The sequence below is a fragment of the Pituophis catenifer genome, unplaced genomic scaffold, assembly GCF_029215685.1.
Source record: "Pituophis catenifer annectens isolate HBS135680 unplaced genomic scaffold, rPitCat1.0.hap2 SCAF_2, whole genome shotgun sequence".
Lineage (NCBI taxonomy): Eukaryota > Metazoa > Chordata > Lepidosauria > Squamata > Colubridae > Pituophis > Pituophis catenifer.
The window spans coordinates 64,994,278-65,020,595 of NW_027256882.1; the positions used below are offsets into that span (position 1 = coordinate 64,994,278).

At 37.0% G+C, this 26,318-nt stretch overlaps 1 protein-coding gene across 1 annotated transcript in view; it reads right to left on the reverse strand.

Moving 5' to 3' along the window:
- The window catches only part of RAD18 (RAD18 E3 ubiquitin protein ligase), a 129,778-nt gene that overhangs the window by 39,704 nt on the left and 63,756 nt on the right, over positions 1-26,318 (reverse strand). Inside the window, exons 10-11 of the mRNA XM_070933585.1 lie at positions 15,919-16,062; positions 9,675-9,807 (exon numbers count right to left, since the gene is read on the reverse strand). Coding sequence (XP_070789686.1) covers positions 9,675-9,807; positions 15,919-16,062 — 277 coding nt within the window. The remainder of the gene's footprint in view (positions 1-9,674; positions 9,808-15,918; positions 16,063-26,318) is intronic.

Consider the following 26,318-nt stretch of genomic DNA (forward strand, 5'->3'; position numbering starts at 1 on the left):
TGACTGCATGTTCACAAATATCACCAGGTATAGGACCAGGAGGTCCTTCCCTAAAGCGTTGCAATATTTTCCCAAGTCTACATATGCTAGCATGTAAAGTAAACTTTGGAAGCCAGAAAATGAGATGTCACCTGACCTTGAACCAGGAAGTGATGAAGAACAGGCATACATAATGACCTGCTTTGTAGGGTACAAAATTTTTAGTTGACACAAAACATACAAGCAATTTAAGCAAGCTTTCTTGGCAATTATGATCAAGACCAACACAATCCTTCAAAGTAATGCTTAAAAAGTCTAGAACATAGGTGTCAAACTCGCGTCACATGACATATTGTGACTTTTTTTGCTTTTGTGGAGCTGGGGTGGGGGTGGCATGTGACACATCTGGCCTGCGGGCCGCCAGTTTGACACTCCTGGTCTAGAACAATTTTTTGCCTTGTGAACAAACAACCAAGGGGTGATAGTCAGAAGCTGCTCGAGAGATATTAGTGCCTTCCATAAAGGCTTGAAATCCTTTATGAAAAATAGAATATAAATTTTAAATTTATAAATTTACCTTCATCCGCGAGAATATAAATTTTACAAATAAACAAATAAATAAAATAAAAGCCAACAGAAGACAAACAGTCTATGTTTTCCTACACTGGACAATAAGCTGCTTGGTGTGACTATTAACTCTAAATGAATCATAAAAGAATCTTATGATTCTTGATAAATGTATCTTTTATGTACACCGAGAGCGTATGCACCAAGACAAATTCCTTGTGTGTTCAATTACATTTGGCCAATAAAGAATTCTGTTCTGTTCTGTTCTGTTCTGTTCTACTCTATTCTAAATCATGTAAAGGTCAATCTGACAAATGTATTAAGCATAAAAAGGGATGGGTAGGAATGGGCATTCATGAGTCGTTCCTCATGCCATTTGAATGGAACACAAATAACTTCTACTTATTATTCATGAGGAACCACTCCAATTATTTTCAATATGGTAACAAAATATTTACCAGTTTGGGGCAAAAATATTTGAAAGCCCCTATTGTCGCATGTAACCTGGGCACTTTATTTAAATCATCTTTACAAGCAAATGCACTAAAGTGATTCAGCAACCACAGCAACACATTGAGACAAGCACCGGATCTTTCCAAGAACTACTTAGGCTTTGGAACTTTGTGTCCTCTCCAATGGCATTCCACAAGACAGCACAAACAGTCCTGTCAACATTCTTCACCAAAAATTTGTGATCACAGAATCTGGATGGATAATTTATCTGAATTTCTCCAGGGGGAAAAGAAATTCTCCAAAAATTTCTCAAGGGCAAAATTCCCTATTAGCGGTAACAGTAGTATTGCTACTTAAAAAGCTCAGTGGGAAGAATTCCCTCATGGCACCTTCTCTCGGGATTGCAGTCAAGTATTGGATGCCAAGAAGAGGCTACAAACTGTGGGAGAGATGGTTGTAAAATAAAATTTAAGTCCTTCACAGATACCCTTTGACCATTTGAACGAATGGCAAATCCGAGTCATGAGAATTTATCCAACATTCCCTTCTTTCAAAGGATTCCTAAAGCAAATTCATCAAATTGAGTGAGAACTGGTCAAGAAAAGCAAAATTTTCTGCATTTCAACAGTGATTTACAGTTATTTTAATGCTAACTTATTCTTAGAAAATGAAGCTTGTTACAAACATTTAATTTTTGGCTTTTCTTGTTATTGTGGTGGTTAACTACTTGATCTATCTATGAAAAAGTGGTGGTAAAAAATAGAAATTTGGGAAATTTTGATAAAAATAAATTTAAAGGCTAACATTCATTATCTAATCTTATCTTCCAAAAGATTGATAGTGGATATGATTTTTTTTCTTACAAAAATAGAAAACACAATTTGAAGTAATCTCACCACTGTATAATAAACTATCACAACTTAACTATATGATAAGTAAGAAATGCATGTCCTTTCTCTTTCCAATCCAGAACTTTTGAAAGTTGTTACGTAAAAAGTGTTAGAATTATCTGTCAAAAGAATATGTCTCCAGCAGCTAAATAGAATAGGACCAAATTTGGTATGGCATAAGCAAATAAATAAATAAAATAAATATGCATTATATCTGGCCACAGAATACGAAGAAAAAAAAATCTCCAGTGGATCCTCATAGGAGAAACAGTTGGACAATGGTTCAAAATGTTACTGATTGATCCATTCTAAGCCCACTCCTTCTTCCTTCCCCATTACATAAATCTCTTTTTAAGGGATTGGAAAGAATTCCAGAAGATATGTTCTGCATGCTTTCCCCAGCAGGTTTACTTCTATTAGTGCAACTAATATACAGAAAATATTAGCAGTCGATCAATATGTTGTAGTCTGCTCTTGAACTTTATTACATATTGACAAGAAGTAAATGTAAGCTTTCAAATCTGACCCCTTTTCTTCATTTGTTCTCTGGACGTTTTCATTACATGTATAAAACTGGATAACTTAAGTTGCTAAAACTTAAAACATTTGCCAATATACCGTGTCTCCAGATTCTAAAAACTGTTTTACAGCTGAAGTGTAACTAGCCATTCCTCCTCTTCAATCTTCCCAACTGGGTAACCACAAACGTTTGACAAGAATGACCGGGAACACAATCTGGAAGGATCAAGTTAGGCTCAATTCAAACATTTTGAAATCAAAACGCAATGTGTGGGTGAAGTCACTATACACTATACCTGTGATGGCAAACCTCTGGCCAGTACAATTTTCTTTTAAACTCCATGCAAGTACTAAGTCTCATCTTTAGCTTCTTTTGAAACCAGGCAAGGGCTACTAGGTTTTACCATCTGCTTAGGAATATAAAAGGCATCAAAGGGCAATACAGGTAATCCTCATTTAGTAACTGCCTCGTTTAGTGACCATTCACAGTTATGGTTGTGAGAAAAAGTAATGTTATGACCAATTCTTGCATGTACGACCTTTGCAGGTCTATAAAGCAAAGGAAAGCTGAAGTAAGATCACAAGCACACTTAATTTCACTTAGCAACCATTTTGCTAAATGACCAAGAGGTCAGTCCCAATTGTGATCTCTAAACAAAGACTACCTGAATCAGTCATTCATGAGATGGTCATGTTCTTCAATGACAACTATCAAGTAGTTGACATTTCACACGTGGTTTTCTCTGCACTTGGATCTCACTGATCACCTACGATCCCATCTCAGAATCATTTGTAAACTATCCCTTGTAGACATGCATTTCAAATCAGAGAATTTTAACTATTTAATTTATATATTTACAAAAAAAGCTCACAGCTTCCAAAACTGTTTAGCCCTAGCTTTAGACTTCTGAGAAAAAAAAAAGATACTTTCTGCTCCATCAGATCATTTTTCCCGTAAAAGACCTTGATTTTTTTAATTAAGAGAAATTATATCATGCTGCCAATTAAGCCAGGAAACATCTTAGGAGTTAAAAGCAATAATGTGCTTTGGAATTCACAGAAGCATTCCTATAGCATTTTTCTGCAGCTCCTTAAACCAAGCAGGCCTTTTCTCAAAACCACACTGCAGTTATGGACAGCTACACGATTCCAGGAAAAAAAAAAAAACCCAAACAAAATAGTTTTTAAGGAATTGCGGACAGGGCTTGAGAATATCCCCATATGCTCTATAAAAAGTACTTTTCTGGTTTCATATTGGAAAGAGTGCAGTAAACCCTTATCACAGTCTAACATTAGAAGTATATTTATTTTAATATAAAACTTTATTCTACTTATACTATGAAAAATTGCATTAATCAGAAAACAAATTAAGATTTATAAAATTCATGTTTGAACATATTAACATGAGAGTTGATTGATATTTTTTGTCTCTTCCACCACAACTAACATTTATTTCACTGTCAGGATGATTATTTTTGCTATTGGTCAAATTAACTGACAGAATCGCAACACATTTTACTTAGGGAGCCTGAAAATAACTTTGAAGATTGGAAAGCAATCCATGAAGTATTTGAAACAGATGTTCCTTCTTGTTTGCTTCACCACTACCCTAGCACTTCATAATCTGATTTGTCAGCAAAGGAAAAGTTTTTACTTGAAAGAGACAGCTGCGACAAACAGTAATTATTGCTGTGAAGAGTGAATTTCGTTATTTTATTTGTTTTAATAAGCAATCTGTATTTATGATCTACAGATCTAATATTAATTAAGAATGGATGAATAATTTGATAATAAAATCATTATTTTCTATAAAATTGGAATCAATTTGTACATTAATTAATGTTGAAAACAATTGCTTCATTTTATATTTATACACACAAAGATACAGACCTCTTTCATTTGAAATATTTCTATTATAGCTTATTTGGTTCAAAAGAACTTAATTTTAATATAAAACTTAAATACATAGTGAAGGTTCAACATTTTATTTATTTTCATACAGAACAAGTCCACTGAAATCAGTGTGGTTTATGTTAACTAACTTCAGTATGTTTATTCTTGGCATGAGTAAGTTTGAGTCCTATCCATTATTATTCTATTAATGATTATTTCATTGACAGAACTGCCTTGTGGGATGCAAGGATTGCAAGGAGAAAAAGAAAACTGTGAATTATTAGATTTCACACTAGCACATAAATTTATATATGCTACAATTATCAGGAAACATAAATACTCCTTTGAGACAACTTCTGATGACCAGATGGATGCAACTATATTGTTTTCTTCGCAAAAGCAGAAGAAATTTGAAGAATAGCAGCGATCAGGAATAAAAAACTAAGTCTTATAAAAGAATTGAAGGAGTTGATTTGATGTGAAAATTGCTTTATTTAACAATGTAGGAAGGTTTTTTCCCCCCTTTAGAATAAGAAACTTAGATTATTGAGACTATTCTCAAAGCAGCAACATAGCAGACACTAAAGGAGGCTGGCAGAGCATTTGCCTTAAGTACTTTATCAGTGAACTAAAATGGGGTACAGGTAGTCCTTGACTTACAACCATTGTTAAATCAATGATTAATAACAATTCAAAGTTAACAACAGTCTCAGAAAGAGTGCATAAAACACCGTGCTTGCCCCTCTAGATGCATGATCGTGATCTGAGTGCTTCTTCCCACTTATGATGAGTTGCCAAGTGCAATTCTCTGCCAGCTTTCCCAAAAACTCAATGGGGAAGCTGGCAGGGAAGGCGGCAAGCTCCTGCCACCTGTTGAAGGATTTCCCCTTTCCTCCGTGCAGGAGGAATTGGGAGGATGCTCACTGGGTTGCAGGAATGGGGCTTGGATATTTGGGATCCATGTTTGGTTTCTACCGCTGCAGGAGTTCCCGTCACACATGAAAGGTTACTGCCTGCCTGTCCTTTCACACTGTCAGCATAAGAACCACAACAAAGGATTGCAGTTTTTGAACAAAGTGATCATGTCTTGCTTAATGACCACTTCACTCAACAACTAAGATTTCATTTTCAATTATTATCATAATGATCTGTAATCTAAACTCTATCATTCCACTAGTAGGCTACATAGGTTACAGAGAAAGAAATGTTAGCAGTAACCATTCTGAGTATGTCAGATGCCTACATTTAATACGTCTAGCATACTTGTGACACAAAATATGTATAGCCATACATAATGTACTATTTTTAAAAAAGCATAAATTTATGTTAATTTAATAAAAATAATTGTCTAGTTCTGATAGCAATTGGACCTGGGTTGCTGTTGCTAGATGATAATGTTGTAAAGTGTGACATCACATGACATATTGTTTAGCAACAGCAATCCTGGCAGTCCTGTTGGCACATAACCCTGAGACATGGGTAAATGGAAAAGAGATGAAGTTTCAGGTAAGAAGCACGGGGATGCAACCCCGTGGCCATGGGGTGAGGTGCCGTATGATATGTTTGAGGAAATTGGGAGAACCAGCACAGGCCACATGTGAACACAGCGAGGCCAGGGTGGTGGACCAACCAGAGTGACATGCATCCTTCTCTGCTGGCTTCCCCATTGACTTGGCTTGCAGAGTCAGGAAGGAAGATTGCAAATGGCAACGATATGACTGTGAGGGTATGGCAACAGCCAGAATTTTGAGGAGTGATCATAAGGACCACTCATCCAGTGTCATAGAAACTTTTAACGGTTGCTGAATGAATGGGTTGGTGAGTGAATAAGGTTCTCATGTGCTCAGACTCTAAAACGGATCAAATTTATGACATCTGGACATTGAAGAACTTTTATCCTCTTCATCACAATTTTCAGCTGCTACAAAAGTACACATTTATTTATGTACGCATTTAAAATATTTGTATGGCTGCCCATGTCATATTAATTAACTCTGGGCAGCTAACAACAAATAGACAGAAAATTAAAATTAAAAAACTTTCATACTTCCATGCAGCATTGCAATGCTATCACAGAACCACAAATACTGGGTTCCCCTTCACTGATCCAGTGATCCAATAGGTGAGGAAAGTCATGTCTTAATGGCCTTCCGAAAGGCATGAAAGGTAGGTCCTGTGTATCTTGAGGATGTCTGTTCTACAGAGTAGAAACAACTACAAAAAGACCCATTTAATAAGTTCCACCAAATGACATTTAAGAGAAGAGACCGACAGTGAATCCACACGTTCCAATCTAGTGGGATAGATAGCTGTATAACCATAAATTACTGATCCAATCAATTCTGGCATATTATAACAGCATGAATAATAGCTGTATTTGCCTCATTCCAACCAGGTAAATTTCATTATATGTACCCATTTCTCTGCCAACTGATATTTTATATAACCAAATATTATTTTATATAATAATCAAACTCGTAGTTTTTCATTTTCATTTTCATTTTATTAAATTTGTATACCGCCCTACTCCCGAAGGACTCAGGGCGGTGAACAGCCATAAAATAAAACATATAAATACAAAATTTAAAAATAGAGATAAAACAAATTAAATAAATTTGGCTGAACCATTTTAAAACCCCAATAATTTAAAACCAAATTTAAAATTCCCATTTAAAAAGAGGAAAAGTTTAGGTCAGGCCAGCTTGATGGAATAGGAACGTCTTAAGCGCGCGGCGGAAGGTACGCAGATCCGGAATCCTCCGTATCTTGGGGGGGAGCTCGTTCCAGATTGTAGGTGCCCCCACAGAGAAGGCTCTCCCCCTGGGAGCCGCCAGTCGACATTGTTTGGCCGACGGCACCCGGAGGAGCCCCTCTGTATGGGAGCGTACTGGTCGGTGGGAGGCTATTGGTGGTAGTAGGCGGTCCCGCAAATAGCCAGGTCCTAAGCCATGGAGCGCTCTGAAGGTGATAACCAAAACCTTGAAGCGCACTCAGAAGACCACTGGGAGCCAGTGGAGCTCGCGCAGGAGAGACGTTACATGGGAGCGCCACGTCGCTCCCATCACCACCTGCGCGGCCGCACTCTGCGCCAGTTGGAGCCTCCGAGTGCTCCTCAAGGGGAGCCCCATGTAGAGAGTGTTACAATAGTCCAGACGGGAGGTGACGAGGGCATGAGTGACCGTGCGTAACGAGTCCCGATCCAGAAAGGGACACAACTGGCGGATCAGGCGGACCTGATGAAAAATCCTCCCGGTCACGGCCATCAAGTGCTCTTCTAAAGACAGCCATGAATCCAGGAGGACACCCAAGTTGCGAGCTCTTTCCGTGGGGGCCAATGCTTCGCCCCCAATAGTCAGCGATGGCACCAGCTGACTATATCGGGACGTTGGAAACCACAGCCACTCGGTCTTGAATGGGTTGAGCCTGAGCCTGTTTCTCCCCATCCAGATCTGTACGGCCTCCAGGCACCGGGACATCACTTCAAGGGCATCGTTGGGGTAGTCTGGGGTGGAGATGTACAGCTGGGTGTTGTCAGCGTACTGATGGTACTCCACCCCGAAACCACGGATGATCTCGCCCAGCGGCTTCACATAAATGTTGAACAAAAGGGGCGAGAGGACCGATCCTTGTGGCACCCCACATATAAGGGGCCTTGGGGTCGACCTCTGCCCCCCTGTCAACACAGACTGCGACCGGTCGGAGAGAAAGGAGGAGAACCACTGTAATACGGTGCCTCCCACCCCCAACTCTTCCAGCCGGTGCAGCATGATACCATGGTCGATGGTATCAAAAGCCGCTGAGAGATCTAATAGGACCGGGACAGAGGAACAACCTCTGGATTATGGATTATGAAACTATGGATTAGTAATCTAATCCATAATTTAATATTTAGACATGAAAATAAAAGTGCACATCGTTTATCCTAGTTGCGGCTAAAATGTACATAATGTAATAATGCTGTTCAATTATTTGGCTGCAATACATTGAATTAGCATTCTTCTAGCCAGAGATGCAAAAACAATGGAAAACATCTGTTCCTTAAGTAAGCTAAACATTTAAATTTTCAAAAAGCGTTTTCTCAAACTATAGCTGACATTGCCAATTTCCCTTTCCAAATTTCTTTATATGCTTTACATTTTCATGTGCCTATCTGCTTAATTATTTTTTTCTTAGCCACAAACATTGCAAGGCATCCCTGAAGCATGAATGAATGAAACAATATGCATATTAAGACCTCTAGAACAGTTGAATAAGTTAACTACGCCAAAAATATTTAAAGATAAAAATAAAAACAACTGATAATTCACCAATACTACTGTCTTTCTGGCATTTTTCATTAAGAGGCTTCCAAAGGAAAGGCCATAGTTTAGTGATAATGTTTAAGGTCTGGAAGCAAAGGAGTTTTCCAGATATGGAAAAATATTTATCAAAACCCCCACAGAAGTGCAGCCAATCCATGCAAACAACAAAGAAATAGATGAACCAATGGCTTGACTCAATCTGAGACATTTTTCTCTATCTCTATATCCATAGCTTAGAGTAAGAAGGGGTTGTGTGGTAAATAAAAAGTCTATACTATACCTTGCATCTCCAGATTGTCTGGACAACTGGTAGTTGCAACAGATTTTGCTGAGCTGCAAGGAATAATATAAACCAACTTCCTAAATTTCTATCCTATTCTTTTCTAAGGATTTTTTTAGACTTGGCTACAAGTTGGTAACACTGTACATTCACAATAATATATAAAGATTAATGCCTTTAAATTATAGAAAGGAGACCCATAAATTTGAGAAATCAAGGCTATTTCTGTTTTTCTGAAGGACAACTCAATATGGGTCTTGGAAAACAGTATCTGAATCTGAAAAGATTTCCAAATACAGAATGCAGCTAGACAGAAAACGAATGAGAGAAAAATACCAAAGAATCCTGTTATACATAGCTACAGTATGTATGCTGCAATATATATCTGTCATGCAATAATAAATCTGCAAAACACCAAAAACGCTGAAATAGGAGGGTGGAGAAATAGGCAACAAAGAGCTGAAATGGAAATTAACTAGATAGATGGATTATGTCAAGAAGGAAGAAATAGGAAAACACTGCTCACCATGTACGTCCTTGGGTGTCAGAGGACTATGGATTTCTATGTATCAGAAAATGCAATTGCATATTAGACTATAATTTCACATCCTAGAGATAAAATGTGCAGTTACGGGAAATGCTATATATTACAGTTTTAGGTAACTGTTGTCAGGTACAGAGTAATTTCAACTGTATTCAAGCATTCATCCCATTCAACACTCTACTTACATTCTGGGCCCTTTAATCGCAAAAACTGCATACACACACACACACACACACACATATACCCACCTGTTTGAAGATGCAGAGGACTGACAGGCAGCAAAAAGAGAGAGGTTTTCTTCCCAGACTGCAGCTTCTGTTTCGGGGGACTGATTGCTGACAGAGGCCCGCTCACTTTGTTCTTGAACCCTTAATTTTTCTCCTAGCGGAAAGATTACAGCACAACCATAAGCAAATTGGTGAGGCTATGTTTCAATTGACATTTACTTCAAAATATCTATTTCCTTAGTATATAATTGAAACACGTTCAGATAAGAACATAAGGTCTACTAGTTTCGATATTGAATAAAACTTTGAAAATCCATCCTTTAAAACTACTCATTGCTAAACCTTGTAGAGTGTTTTAAGTGGATTTTGTAATTATTATTTTTTAAAAAATCCTAGACTTCAAAGGCTTCAAATGATAGAATGACTTTCTGATATTGGAAGAAAAGGAATAAACTGCAAGAGAAATGAATGAGTATGTAAGCAAGAACACTATTTCCCACCCTTCACACAGAGACTGGCAAATCTGCAGAAAGAAGCCGCTCTCCCTTCATTGAAGTCACTGAGGACAGAAATTTTACTCCTGTGAAGCTTTTCAAATCACAAGTAAACAGAGCACTTTTTGATACAGCAACCTCAGCCTTTTTAATAAATAGCCTTTCCCAAGTCACACAGTAACACATACACACACATGCACACATTCAGATAGGTATATTTAAGTAAATAAAATTAGCACAGCAGTGGTGGGATTCCAATTTTTTTTACTACCGGTTCTGTGGGCGTAGCTTGATGGGCAGAGCAGGGCTTGGTGGGCGTGGCAGGGAAAGGATACTGTAAAATTTCCATTCCCTCCCCACTCCAGGAGAAGGTTACTGCAAAATCCCCATTTCCTCCTGATCAGCTGGGACTCAGGAGGCAGAGAATAAATGGGGTGGAGACAGTCAGAGGTGGTATTTATCGGTTCTCCGACTACTCAAAATTTCCGCTACCGGTTCTCCAAAACTGGTCAGAACCTGCTGGATACCACCTCTGTAGCACAATGAAAATTTGACTACAAATTTTCAAATGAACAGTAGTCAAATGAACAGAAAAAAATGTTATGTATATGAACATAGAATATAGGGTTGGACAAGACCTTGGAAGTCTATTAGTCCAACCCCCTACATAAGCAGGAGACGCTACCATTCTGGACCAACAGCTCTCCAGAGTCTAAGTGAGGGTAGAAGGGTAGAGGATACTCTTAAGAGAGGGTAGAAAAGATGGAACAAAGTTGTTAAGTAAACAAAAGAAAAATGTCACCTTCACCAGACCAAAGAAATTGGGCCTGAGCACGGTGAAACCTCTTCCTTAATCCCATTAAAAGCTACCAGACTTGAAAATCAACAAGGCAAGAGTAGCTGCCAGTTTTGAGAATCAACAAATCAAGGATTTGGAGGCATAAAAGAGCTCCTGAAGACTACCCACTCTTTTGGATCTAGGCTTGCCGGCTTCCGGCTATTGCCTGCCAGCCTAGTTGAGAAGGACAGGGGTAAGTGTGAATGAGTGTGTGCGTATGAGAAAGAGCATATATAGGTTTGGCTGAAAGTGATTTGAGTGAGTGACCATAAGCCAAACCTGGGAGTGCATGTAACACTAGAGCAGGGGTGTGAAACTCCATTTCATTGAGGGCCATATCAGGGTTGTGTTTGACTTTTGGGGGCTGAGGTGGGCATGGCCAGGGTGGGCATGCCCAGCTCAACATCATCTGTGTCATTGGCACCTGTGGTGGCCCAAGTGCTCTGCCAGCAAAAATGGGCTCCCTAGCTTCATTTTCAGCTGCGATGGCCTCCTGCAATCCTCTGCAAGCAAAAACGGAGCTTGGGAGTGCTGCTCGTGGTCCTCGCGAGCTCCATTTTCGGCTGCAATAGTTTCCTGCAACCCTCTGCCAATGAAAACTGAGCTCAGGAGGGCTACGTGTAGCCTTCCCGAGTTCCATTTTCACTGGCAGAGGCACCGCAGGCCAATCCTTTGCTTTTTCCAGGGCAGCCCCACGGGCCAGATCTAAGCATCATGCGGGCCGGATCCAGTCTCCAGGCCTTGAGTTTGATACTACTGCACTAGAGCAATCCTGGATTTTTTCTCACCTTGAAAACCATTTTTTTAGTATGGTTTTATGATTTTACCTGGAAGTGTTGATCAGTCTTTCAGTGTTATGGATTGCAAAAGGATTGCAGACTGTTAGTTTGATATCCTTCCACCCAATAAGATTTATGTCCATACAGAGGAAGAATACTATTGCTGGATAAACTAAAAGCAATACGTTTTATTCCTGGAAGCCTTTCAGATTTTGAGGGCTTCAAGGGCTGCATAAGATGTCAATAGCAAGGTTCAAAAAACAACTTGCTATTTCTGTTTATTTTTATTCATGAGAGATTTACTTTAAAAAAAAAAGTCAAGATTCAGTGACAGGCCAAAAAAGCAAACTTGTTAACTTGAAAACAGTTGGGATTTAGATCCTTACAATGAAGTGATTGCCAAGATGAAAGTGCAAAATAAGAAGTTTTCCATGGAAGTATAAAAAATAAATATGTCCATAAATAAAAGTAATTATTTTTTTAAAATTTGGACCTCAATATACTCACAGGCATGCCATTCCATTTCACTGTAAGCAATAATACACTTAATATTATTGGAAAAATAATATTAAGCAAAAGAAATCTGACACAGGAGATAAGGGGGGGAAGGAAATCTCAGTAAATCTAATTTATACCAACGTAATTCATTATTATCTCCTCATCCATCATTTCTTTGCTAACTATCCTTGCTTCTATTCTTATATAACAACTGGCTCTCATTCTCTAGACTTAATTCTTGTCTCTTTTGAAGGATCTCAACAATTCCATTTAACTGACTTTCCCAGTATTCATCTTCCTCTCAGCCAATTTTCCTTCATGAGATTTATCTTCATTTATTAGCCCTGTATGGCCAAACCACTTCTCTCTTATTTCTCATACTGATCACTCACTTATGTATTTAATAAATTCACACCCATTGATTCTTGACCATATTTGTTCTCTTTTACCATAGACGCTTAAGTAATCTATTAAGGGGCTGCCACAAAGACAAGGGGGGTCAACCTATTTTTCAAAGCACCTGAAGGCAGAACAAGAAACAAAGAACAGAAACTAATCAAGGAGAGAACCAACCTAAAAATAAGGAGAAATTTTTGGACAATGAGAACAATTAATCAGTGGAATGGCTTGCCTTCAGAAGTTGTAGGTGCTCCATCACTGGAGGCTTTTAAGAAGAGATTGGCCAACCATTTTTCTGAAATGATGTACGGTCATCTGCTTGGGCAAGGGGCTGGATTAGAAGACTTCCAAGGTCCCTTCCAACTCTGTTATTCTGATATTCCCATTGTATTCAACTTAGTTCTATGTTTCTTCTGATACATTCAACTCTTACTTCACTTAATAAACTGAGCTGTCTTAGACAATTATTTTTGCTTCTTTTGAAATGTATCACATTACCTGTTATCTTTCTACTAACATTTGCATCTATTAAATGCTTTCCATCCATTTTCTCAACTTTAGTAAACATTTTATTAAGATACCCAAAATCACATTCTTGTGTAATTACTGTTCCACCATATGTGTATGACTTGCACTCATTCACTCACTCTGTTTTCTGTCACTTTGGTGTTTGATAATTTTCTTTTCACGTCCGTACTTTCCATTACACCTAACGAATCGAATACTGTTAATTACATACTACATTATATATTCTTCAATACATCTAACAAATCTAATAATTACATCTAATAATCTAACAAAGGTTGCAAATCATTCAAGTTTTCAGCAATGAAATTGTCAGCATATAAAAGGACCTACACATTCGTGTTCTTAAGTAATATTTGTATATGTTTATCCATGAATACTTTAAAAAGCTAAGTATTCATATATCCTTTCTTACTCCTGGCTCAATATTGAATATTCATATAGCATTATATTTACTGTCACACATGCTTTAGTTCCATGGTATATCTCTCTTACAAGGAGCAAACAATCTGCAATTCCAGATTTATACAAAATATTCCATACTTCAAACCTATTCACTTTATCAAAAGACCTCTCCAAATTTCTCAATGATCTACTGAGGAGCAACATGGTTTTTAATTCCAAGAAAAATTAAACGGCATTGCATTTTCCAAAATTTGCTTATTGTCATTTCTTGTATCCTTTGAATCAGAATTTTGCCCAAACGCTTCCCAGATATACTTGGTAAATTATTCCCAATGGATTTCCATATTCATTGCTGTCACAGTAACAGTATTTTTTTCAACTGTCAGACACAGATGCTTTCTTAATATACACATTGATCAAATTACACAGTCACTTGTAGAAACCATAACCACATTTTTTCAGTTCTATCATTTATATCTGCGGTTTTATTATTTTTCAATATTCTCAGAGCATTTATAATTTCCTTTTCATCATTTGTTCCCCTTGGAAATTAAAAAAATAAGATTCCATTTCAATTCTGCTTAGTTCCCGTCACTCTGCTGGAAGCACCTTATTTAGCCCTTTGGCTAACTTCCAAAACAATTTGGGATTGCTTTGAAACAATATTTGGAAGTGGAATTTTTAACAAGAATTTTTATATACATGTAAATTTTGCATGCAATGTTTCTTAATATACAATTGTTGTATGCAGTTTTTCATACCATTTTTTAAACTCAAAGACTATTTTTTTAAAAAATCCAGAGAAGTATAAAAACTGATAAATGACTGAATTCTGACTATTTCTAAATTTATTAGTTAGTTTATATTAAAAAGTGAATTAAACAAATTTATAATTCTTGCTTTATAATTATGCATCTTGCTCTAAATCATTTCACTCATATCTTTTTCATCCTATTTTCATCCTACAACTATTGTTCTGCCCAACTCATGCCCCATACTAACATGTTCCTTATCATAAGAAATAGAGTGCATTCAGAAAGTATTCCCATCACTTTGGTCAAATTTGTTATGCTGCAGCTGGATTTTATAGTTGTTGAATTTTTTTTTCCTCATTAATCTATACTCAGTACCCCATAATGACAAACATCCCTAGGGGAGGCAGATCTCCCTCCACATGGAAGATCAAGTTGAAAATTGTCTGAATCTCATTTTTTTTGTTTGAGATGTGGAAAAAGGGAAGCACGGCAATAAAAGACGGAATTTTATTAAGGAAATTTTAAGGGGAGGGGAAAATATAAACTATAAACATTGGTAGGATCTAGACCACTTAAATTTAAAGTTTTTTTTTAAGCCTGACATACTACTTTTTTTAACGTTACGCATTATTTCCAATTGGAAAGAAAAAAGATAAAAGTGAGAAAGTTATGGAAAACAGAGTGTTACATTAGTGAAACACAGTTTGCATTCATCTGCAATTCTGTTGTAGAAAATATAGGTCCATGTCAGCTGAGGGAACAAACCCCATAGACAATATCAGCAATAAAGATCAGAGATATAAGAGCAAAAGAAAACTTTCTCTGAAGATCTTTTAAAATGTCTGTATTTCATCCATATAAATATGAATATCTCAGCCATTCCGTATAAATAAATCTCCACAATACTTTCGGAAGGCACTGTAAATTAGCTAGAAGGAAAAGTCATAAGTTGACATCAGCTGGATAGCAGAAATTCAGACCATAAGAAAAAATAACAGCAACATTAGGAATTAGAAATGCAGGAGCCAAAAATTGTTTCTATTTTCATGATACACAATAGAGAATATATGTAGTTCAGGGCTGAACTGTGAAGTCCTCAGTGCCTTCTGAGCTTATTGCTTGCAAATATTTAATTATTTTACTGGGTAACATGATCGGTACTAAACATCATCACTGATGATGTTACTAGTTGGGTAATGACATGTCTGCATGAGAATAACCAAGCTCAGAGAGCACCAAGGACTTCACAATACAATTTCCCTTTTTGTGATCTTTCTTTGATACAGAATATAGCGTAAAATAACTATACAAACTGTGTATCTTTATGATTTTAAAAACCTTATTAAAACAAATGTTATGATTCTTGTCCAATTTTAGTAAACTAGGTAGCAAACAAACAATTCACAAACATATTTCAATTGGATGCAATTCTATCTTCCAAAGCTAGAAATTTACAAAATAAAATTGGACAGGTGTTTTAGAAGTTCACTAAATCAATTCTTATGGAAATTGATATGTTTTATTTTTTGTTTAATTAATGAAATTATATTAATCATAATTAGCACTGAATACCACTGTCAGTAGTTGCTTCTTTCTGCTCTGGTCTTTCTTCTTTGTGCTCTGGTTTTTCTTCCTTTATCTGTTCTTTGCTTGCATTTTTCTTTCGTTTTTTCATTTGGTCAATTAAAAGCTGAAATTCAGCTTTGTGTTTCTTTCCTGAAAAATAAAAAAAAAGTGTAAAGAAGATCCTTAACATGTGCATAAATGTATATCAAATTACTGATTTTATTTAAAATTTTTGGCATATTTTCATTGAAACTGAAGTCATTTAAACACAGCTTTAGAATAAAGTAAAGGAAATGTTAGGCAGAAGATATTTTGCTATTGTACTTATCCTTTCTTTTTGATGTACCACAAATGGTTAACTGGGATGGTTAAAATATGTTTTTTTGGCCAGTAATTTTAGCAGGAATTATTGCTAGGATAGTATAAAGAACTAGAAATATGTTCTGAACACAGAGAAAGATGTACCAGACCACCAGAATTGATGAAAATTGAACACACATTGAACAAGAATCATGGTGCTCAGCCAAACTTTGCTTATTGCGGTACCGTAGGGTTCTATGTATAATTCTATTTTGTCAGACTTCTGGCAAACATTGTTATCATCCACAGCTTTCTCCAATATGTATGTCTTTTCACGAATGCAGCTTTTCAGGTTGTTTTGATTTAATTTACCTTCTGGACTGGCCACACTCACTGTCACTTAGTAGAACTATTCGTCCTGTTTGCATGGGTAATTAAAATGTATTAATTGCATAATGCACTGATGCTATTATGTTTTCAGTCAGCCAACTCTAAGGCAACAAGGCAAGAAAGCACGTTACATCAAATCATTCAATAGGCATCTTGTACAGTTCTGTCAGGAATCTAGTTCTAAAAATACAAAGACTATAAATCGCCAGTGAAAGGACAATTTGAGTACAAAGCTGTGATATATAACCAGGATGAAAAAAATGCAAGAATGCAAGCCTTAATAAAATATGTTACATCAAATCATTCAACATGCATCTTGATCAATTCTGTCAGGAATCTAGTTCTAAAAATACAAATCACCAATTAGACAATTGCTTTGAAGATTCTGATATATAACCGGATGAAAAAAAAATCTGGCATTACCAGTTTAAATGCAAAATTATGTGCACTGAAATAAAATTGGATTGGGTTACTTTCTTCATATGTATATACAACAGTCCTATAAGACAGATAGACAGTTATAGAACAATGGACAGAACATTTGTGGGAAAGAATCAAATGACAACTAGTAGATATATCACTTTCTCTATTCAACCAATTGTTCTTCTTTTATCTTTTTTTCTTGTTTTTTTTTCAACTGATAAGAGTCTCACTCTAAAACAAATCCAAATAATTATATTTATCTTAGCAGAAAATATTCTCTTTAACCTTGCCAAAAAATTGGATGGTACACATGCCTTCAGATCCCAATCAGGATCATTTCTTAATCAAGCTCCATATTCAGGCATTATATAATAAAAGTATTGAAGAATTTATTAAACATTCTTTAATAGACAAGAGATATACAAGAGAATGAATTTCACCAGCTGCTTCTGTACAATATGTGAAGTTATTTAAGCTGTTCTTTTATAACACGCTGTTGAAAAAGCAAACGAAGAAGCCCACTTGCTCAATAAATAAATAGAGGCATCTTGTTGTGGTTCGGGGATCATGCGAATCTCCGGGGGCAATTCATTCCAGAGGGCAGGTGCCCCCACAGAGAAGGCTCTCCCCCTGGCTGTCGCCAGTCAACATTGTTTGATCAACGGCACCCTGAGGGGTCCCTCCCTGTGGGAGCGTATTGGCCGGTGGGAGGCTATCGGTGGCAGAAGGCAATCTCGTACGTACCCAGGTCCTAAGCCATGGAGTGCTTTAAAGGTGGTAACCAGCACCTTGAATCGCACCCGGAAGACCGGAAGCCAGTGCAGCTCGCGCAGGAGAGGTGTTACATGGGTGTGCCTTGTCGCTCCCATAATCACCCACGCGGCCGCATTCTGGACCAGTTGAAGCCTCCGAGTGCTCTTCAAGGGGAGCCCCATGTAGAGAGCATTACAGTAGTCCAGACGGGAGGTGACGAGGGCATGAGTGTTCTTGTCTTGTTGCTTTTATCTCGTCAGCGTCTTCTGCTTCTGAACTTTGCCAAGAGAAGCCTTTGGCAGTTTGCCTAATTATACCAAGGTTGGTGATTAGACTGAAGAATTTGTGTTATGAAGAATTTGTTTTGATTTAGTTTGGACCACGCTGAGAATGAGTTAATTCTCAGATGTTCTAATAAAATCTGTTTGTTTTGGAACTGTTTGCGTCAACTACTACGTACTTGGGCCTGGATCACAACACATCTAACCATCCTTGAAGATTTTTCTGACATGACTAAAAGCACCATGGCAGCACTTTTAAGAAATTCTGATATGCAATACCTGCTGGTCTATGACCATAATAAAGATTTGATTTATTGATATGTAGTATTTTTAAATTTAAGATGGAGACTCCAAAGACCAGTTGTCTTCAGCCATTCAGAGTTCTCACTATGTACAGTATATAACATTCAAATTAAAAAAAAAAGATTCAAGAAATATAAGCACCAAAAGAGAAGATAGTATGTAAGGAATCACACACTGCCACTCTTCTAAATCTGAAATATCTTCCAATCAAAACTACCTATTCAAGGTTTTATCTTGAACTCAATGACATTAAACTTCAAGGAATAAATAATAATCCAAAATAATAGTAAAGTCTGCCAGCTGATTTGACAAAGTTTAGTATCCTTTGGGGATACTTTTGAGATACTTCCGTTTTGGGATAACTTCCCTCTCCCAAGCATTGATTTCTTCTTTTGATCCATTCAAATTCCGAACCAATATTTAAGGCAAAACTTCGATAATATCAAGGCTTTGTTCTAAAAACTTAACCTGGATGAACAACAATGATTTATACAGAATCTGTCCTGTAAGTATCCCAAATCTGATCACAGAGACAGAACTAATGGTTTCCAACTTGAAGCCTGATAAAGCTTCCTTCAATCTATATCCTTTATTGAGACTAAAGCAAATTTCCTCATAAGATGCTATTGAAGGGACAACTGGGCACATTTTATGTTTTTTATTTAGTTCAGAACACTTGTAGTATACTCTTTCTTCAAGAACTGTTGTTGGAAGAAAAATCCAATCCGGTTCCAAGCCAGGAGAAAGATGCTGGAAATAAAATGGAGACAGGCTGCAAGAAAGGAAGTCTCGGTTTATTTGGTAGCCAGAAACTAGTGACAGCAGACGCTTCTGAGATGGCTGGCAAAATGGGGATTGGGAGTAGATGGGCTTTTATACATTCTTTGGGGCTTTGTGATTGAGATGCCTGTTTGTTGTGAAGTGTACTTTGATATGTGCTTGAGTGTGCCCTTTTTGGTATTCTAATTATTGTTGCCTGACTCCCATTGTGGCTGGGAGATCATGCCCTGTCCTTAGAGCTGGGCAGGGAATGTAGATTTTTGTTTTTCTGCTTTTAATTCTGTTAGGAAATGATAATTACCTAACTTGTTGGGTTGGCAATATATAAACCCTCAATATAGCTTTAAGACTTATTGTTGTATTGCAACATACTGTGTCCTGATTGGTTAGCTCTGTAGCCAATGTCCTTAAGAGGGAGCTTGAAACATGGTTTGTTTCTCTTTGCTGATCATTATTTCTCTTTGCTGATCATTACTGCTCTTTGCTGTGTTTGCTACTGTTTGCAACTGTTTAGTAAGTAAGTAAGTAAGAAGTAAGTAAGAAGCAAAGTAAGAAGACTTTGTTATTGGATTATCCCTGGACTATTGTTTTACTATCTACTGCTTTATCTGTGTATGACCTGGACTGTTTATTGGACTGTGCCTTATTACTATTTCCTAAAAGTAAACACAACTCAGTGTATCTGTGTGTTGGCTGTGATTATTTGCAACTGCTCTCAGTCGCTTTCATGTGCACACCCTTGCTACTTCAGGGTTGCTCTGCGAATTCCTTAACAAATTCCATCAGCTTCAGCCTTCTGTGGGAGCTGTAGATGAAGGTGTTTTAACAGATTAACAGAGTTGGAAGGGACCTTGTAGGTCATCTGGTCCAACCCTCCCCCTCCGCCCAAGCAGGAGACCCTTGTTTTGTTTATATCTGGCTTTCTGTAAATGGATGCTGAATGGCATTTATTCTCAGTAGATACAAAAGTATCTCATTCATAAAACTTAACTGTTGAAGGGACTGCCTGGAGAGTTTTCCTGGTAGTGGAGAGAAGTGAATGATTTGAGCCTCCTTTGGGGGAGGAGCTGCCTTCATATACTATGAAACAATATTTTAATCTAAGAGCACCAAAAAACTCTATAGCTAGGTAGAGCAATGGAAGGTCAGTGGTACAGCAGAGCTGAATAGCTCTTGCGACAGATTTAGCATGCTTCCATCTGATCCCAAAATCGTTTAGGAATATGCCTAGATCAGAGGAACTAATTTGATTTGTCAGCCTTATATTTTTCAGATCCCACCATTTTTCACTCAAATAACAGGTCTTCTTCTAAGCACTGAAAAAGGCAGATCCTGTTTCACAAAGTTGTTGCATTTTATGGCTTCAGAACAGAATAATGAACTATTTCAAGGTATGGTGGGCATTAATAGATGAGAAGAATTTTGAGGTCTAGCATCCAGCCTTTGCAGTTCTATCTCTAAGGGATTCTGCCTTATGTCAAACCAGATCAAATTTCAGAGCAAAACAAATTTCAATGCAAATGCATTTTATACATTTTTAAACATTCTTGTTTTTAGTCCTGTAGAAGTTCTTCTGCTACATGTTTCTTGAGCAATATTTTTTTTTTCAAACATAAGGCAGAAAATAATTCTCCTTTTCAAATATTTAGACTCAAAGAAAAAAACCCGAGGAGGAAAGAAAAATTTGTATCATGATCTGGAAATATATCTGGCTCTACCATTTTTCTTTGCTATTTTAAGATTTAAAAAGAGGGTTATTTTTGTTTTTTATAGAGTGGATAATTTATCATTCAGATAGTCCTGAAAGCTTTCTGGTCTATGCACTAAGTAACAAATTACAAGACTGCTGTAAAAAAAATGTCTACACTGAAATATCTTCCAAGCTGTTTAATCTATATATTCCATGCAGGTAATCCTCAATTTACAATTAGTAGCTTATCGATCATTCAAAGCTACAACAGACCCACACTGGTTTCAAAGTTATGGCCACTGCAGCACTCCCACAGTGAATAAATTCAGGCACTTGGCAATCTGCCTGTTCTTAGAAGAGACTGCAGAAATTCTGCAGCAGCCTCCCGCATACCTCTCTCCCATTCCACTCCCCCAGATTCCTACAGGCTTTGGGCTTTCTTCCCAGCCCGCCGGGCCCCTCTCACCACTCTCCATCACTGATCAATCTTCATCTTTTATTACAGACCTCCTTCTGGAAGCTCTGGAGATCACTTTGGGAAAGGAGTGTAAGCCACTCCAGTCTTCAGCATCCCTAGGCTGTGTGGTGCCATTCCGGGGGAGGCCAAAGGGATGCTGAGGGGCGGAGCAGCTTGCTCTCCTTCCCCAACACAATCTCCAGGGCTTCCAGAAGGAGATCTAAAGAAGTTAAGTACCAATCAGTGATGGAGAGTGAGGAGAAGGGTTGAGACCCAGCAGGTGGGAAACCAAGGCCTGTGGGGACATGGTGGGAGTGGAGCACGGGTTGCCTTAGGGAATGGGGGTGGCTTGGGGTAAATTGACCTGGGTGTGCACTAGGCTTCCCGAAGCTTCCCCCACCTGAGGCACCCTCTGCTTGGCTTAACAACTATACTTGCAAAAATAGCGGGGGGGGGGGGGTAGTTGGTCATTAAGTGAGGCAATCAAGTGGGGATGTCTCCTAATGACTGTCACAATGTGCAACTGAAATAGACAGGCTCCATTAGGATTGTAAGTTGAGAACTACCTGTATATCCATGATATTTCTTTACTGAAATAGCATATCCATCTTGTTTGCCTTTAAAATTTCAAGGCACAAATCTAAATTTTTAGCTGCTTCTGTCACCAAAAAGACTTTGTGAGCCATAAATATCTTGTCAAAAACAGAGTATTACTAAAGGGAGCTATGTTTTTAAAATATAAATACATCTACTATTTCATACTCAAATGAAGAAATATTTCATTTCATAGATAATTGAAAGAAAATAAAGGGAAATTATTAAAATAGTTTTATGTGAATAATTTCTGGGGCTTTGGTGATTCAAAACATTCTTAGCAATTATCTTTCATGTCCATTAGTGAAGTGTTCAAAAGTACTTACGGAGGTGATTTTCTTCTTGTGTCCTGTAAAAATAATGTTCCTTGTCTTTGGGCTTTTCTACCTCCTTTGGAAATGGTTTTAAAAATTGATAAGCAGTTTATTCTTTCTAGCACCTATATTTTTTAAATGTCACAAAAACACAGTAAATAGATATGAAACAATGAAGAGGTATTTGCAAGTCTCAAGACACAAACTTCCTGCCATTATTTTTAATTGTCTGATCAATTAGGGCAAGGTCTTTCTGAAATTCTTTCTCTGATCATTAATGTGTTTTAAATTGTTTTTTAAATTTTATATTATATTATATGTGTTTTATCTTTGGCTGTTCACCACCCTGAGTCCTTCAGGAGTAGGGCGGTATATAAATCCTAAATAAACAAAATAAACTAAAATAAACTAAAAATGACTGCGGGTTCCTCTCTCTCTCTCTCTTGTCTAATTGTTCCCTAGGCAGCATATCTTTATCTTGCCCAAGGTCATTCATACATTCCATTACATTAATTAGAAAAGGTTGTGTAGAGTTTCTTTCTTGTAACTATTCAACAACTGGAAAAAGCAATAGACAATTCTGCTAACTAAAAAGATTAGCTGAGAATACCATCCGATTAATCATCATACATGCAAAATTTATTAAAACATCAAAAGTTTGTGAAACTGCTTCCTTCAGGCAGGCAGGCAGGAATAAGAGCTATATTTTAGAAAAATAAAATTATCTAACATATTAAAAACAGGAAAATAGTAATGAACTTCTGATTAAGAAATCAGATGGGTCTTCCTTGGAACAACATGCATCTTACTCCTTTGTCCTTACTCATTTTCTGCATATTATATTATTTATATTACTTTATTTCAGGCCTTTACAGAAACAATAAAACTTGGCACATAAAAGGAGGCCTCCAAAGAAGAACTCAGTGGGAGAAAATAATCCTTGAATTACCTTCATCCTAAATTGTTCAGGATTTTAAATTACCTGCAATAATTACAAGCCATTGTAGGATTTCAGCAGGGATGTTACAAGCACCTATACACAGCCCATATTAATAAATGGGCTACTCCATTCTGGACAAAGTACACCAATCTTATCTGTGCAGTTAAGCAGCATCAGGAATTCCCCTTGTATTTCCAGTTATCGGCTATCTGTCAACATAGACAGTTTGAGAAGAAGGGTGAAGGGATAGTGATTGGGGAAACAATTACATAAGTATTAGAAAATACAGACATCCAAGCTATATTGAGAATGACCCCAGAAGAGTAAACACCTGTCCCTATTACTGTATTTACTACATCAGTATACTACATGCTGAGGAGAGCTCCAGAGAATTGAGGGCAATAGATTTGGTCTCTTCCTCTCCTCATACATTCCAACTAATAACAAGCTTATTTTCAAGTTAACCTCAAGTGGTTTCAAAGATAGCAATGAATTTCTTATTCTCTTGGTTCTCAAGTCACTACCTTGCTATTAATTATATTACCCGTGTGTCCTTGGTTTTGGACTTATCGGTCCAACGGCTTAAAAGAATAGTGATTGCTTCATAAACCACAGGCATATTTCTGTCTTCAAAGGGTCTGATCTCATCCTGGACACTTAAAAGACTCAAGTATAAACTTCACAGTTGTCCAGCAAAGTCTCAGGTTAGCACTTTTAGATTTCTAAGTATTGAAGTATAAAAATAGATGCAAGCATTAAAAGTTTATTTTTATAGAGCCAAATTATATTTCAAAATTAATTTTGCATTTCCTTGCACTTCCCAGAATTTATACAGATAGACAAGTGAAAAATCACATAATTTTTTTTTCTCTTGTCCTTATAATATTCCTTGCATTAAGGAAAACCAGTACAATTTGGCATTTCTTGTCAACATTATACACAAATCTCTGGCTCAATGCAATGTATCTCATTCCAAGATGGAGGCCATGCATTTACACTGACAAATAGATTACCACAAATTCTGTGAAAATTGTCTTATTTGCATGTACATAAAAAGAACACTTTTTATGGTTATGGTTCAATACTTCAATTTTTAAATGCACTAGCTGTATTGTTATTACTAAAATGAGAAAAACATTGCTGAATCCAACTTTCTCTATGGGAGCCCTTAACATTGTAGAGTTAAAGTTCTACAAACATTTCACTTTTACCACTGTTCACGTGAGTAACTATTAAGTACCTGCAGTGACTCCCAACTCATACGAAAAGAATTAATATAAACTAGAGAGAAAGCCAGTTTAGTCAAAAAATTAAGGGACCAAGCTAGAAACCAGGAGATTCTGAGTATTAGTCCTGCCTTAGCCATGAAAGTCAGGTGGGTGACCTTGTCGCTCTCTTTCAGCCCAACCCACCTCACAGGGTTGTGGTTGTAGGGAAAATAGGAGGAGGAAAGAGTATTATGTATCTTCATTGCCTTGAGTTATTAATAAAATTAATAAAGATGAGATAAAATCTAATAAATCATTAACAAGGAGGAGTTAAAACAGATGTTACCCAGAACGAATGTCCTCGGCACAATTCTCATTCCTTCAGATTATGTTAAGTATACAACTGAAGCCATACTTGAGAAAGTATACCCACAAAAATTAACAATTATTGCAGTAATTATAATGCTACTGTAAATATAAAGGCAAGGGTTCTGTTTTTCTGATTCATTATGAAAGCTGAAAGCAATAAACAATATGAATCCAAGTATAATGAATTTTTTAAAAAATTAAGTTAAAGATTTCATATGCACACACATGTACACAAAATGAGAGAGAGGGTACATAGTCTTCTCTTAAATCATTAAAAAAAATTCCCTATTTTAAAATTACTTTCATTTAGAGTAATTTCTAAACCCGCTTCTATTAAGGCAGTCAAGAAATGAAATGAAAAGACTAGCTGGTCATAATGTAAACTATAGTTTCCTACTTGCTCATTTACTTCCACCTCTGACCATGCTAGGATAGCTATAAAGAGTTTGAAACAAACCCTACTGTATTAAGCTAGCTTGTTTTCACCTATTATCATTATTATTAAGACTAATGACAGTTTATGTTTTGCAGCTATAAATTGCAAACTTCAGATCCTAATCTAAAACAGAACCATAAGCTTCCAACGTCTTCTTCATAGTTGCATCTGAATAGGGAGCAAAAAGGAAACGAACAAGACAGCCTAGAAAAGATGTTGGGCTCTAAAGGTCATATTTTATGTCCAACATAGCTATAAACACATATGGCTATGTATTTGAAGTATTTTGTACACTTCAAAAATGTCATATAAAGGCACAACCTTTCTCTCTGGAAAGAAAACTTTGTGGATGGCAACAGGATTGTAACCATTGAGGATTCCTAGAAGCACAGAGAAAGAAGGTATATATATCAATAAGCCTACGTAGAAAAACAAATTAAGAACCATTATCACCCTTAAAAATTGTCAAAAGATTACATGTGAATGCTGACAAGGAAGTAGCAGAAAATTAGGAGAGAGAATTTAAGACAGGGTTCTCAAACTTGCATCATCACAGCAGTGGCACGTGACATATTGCAACTTTTCCCCCCTTTGCTAAACAAGGCATGGGCATGGCCAACGTGTGATGCATCCAGCCCATGGGCCACAAGTTTGACACCCCTGATCTAAGGGAACTTCTGTGCTTAAGTGCTTTCTGCTAATATAACACATCTGGTGCAATGACCCATTAGATTGATGTATTCTGGCTCCTTCCATGAGTAAAATTTATGATGAAGTCTATCCTCAGCTAGAGAAGCTCACTTGGGCCAGTTATTATTTCTCAGCTTAGCCTTCTACAAACAATTCTTCTTGGGAGGATAAAATGAAAAATGCATGTACTACTGTATAAGCTTCTAAAAAAAGCCGGTATATATATAATGTCACTGCGTTATTTTATTTACCAGCTGAGCTCATTATTTCTGGACTATCTGACTTTCCGTACCTTGCCAAGAATTGTTATCAGAAGCTACTACGCATGTCCATCCACCCACATTCCTTCACTTGCTTCTCACACTCCTTCCTTTGTTCTCCTGCCAGCAAGGTCCGGCTTGGACCGGCAGGAGACCTCGCTTGCCAAAATGTAACAATTAACTTTTCTTAGTTAGTGAGGTGTTTTATTTTCTTTATA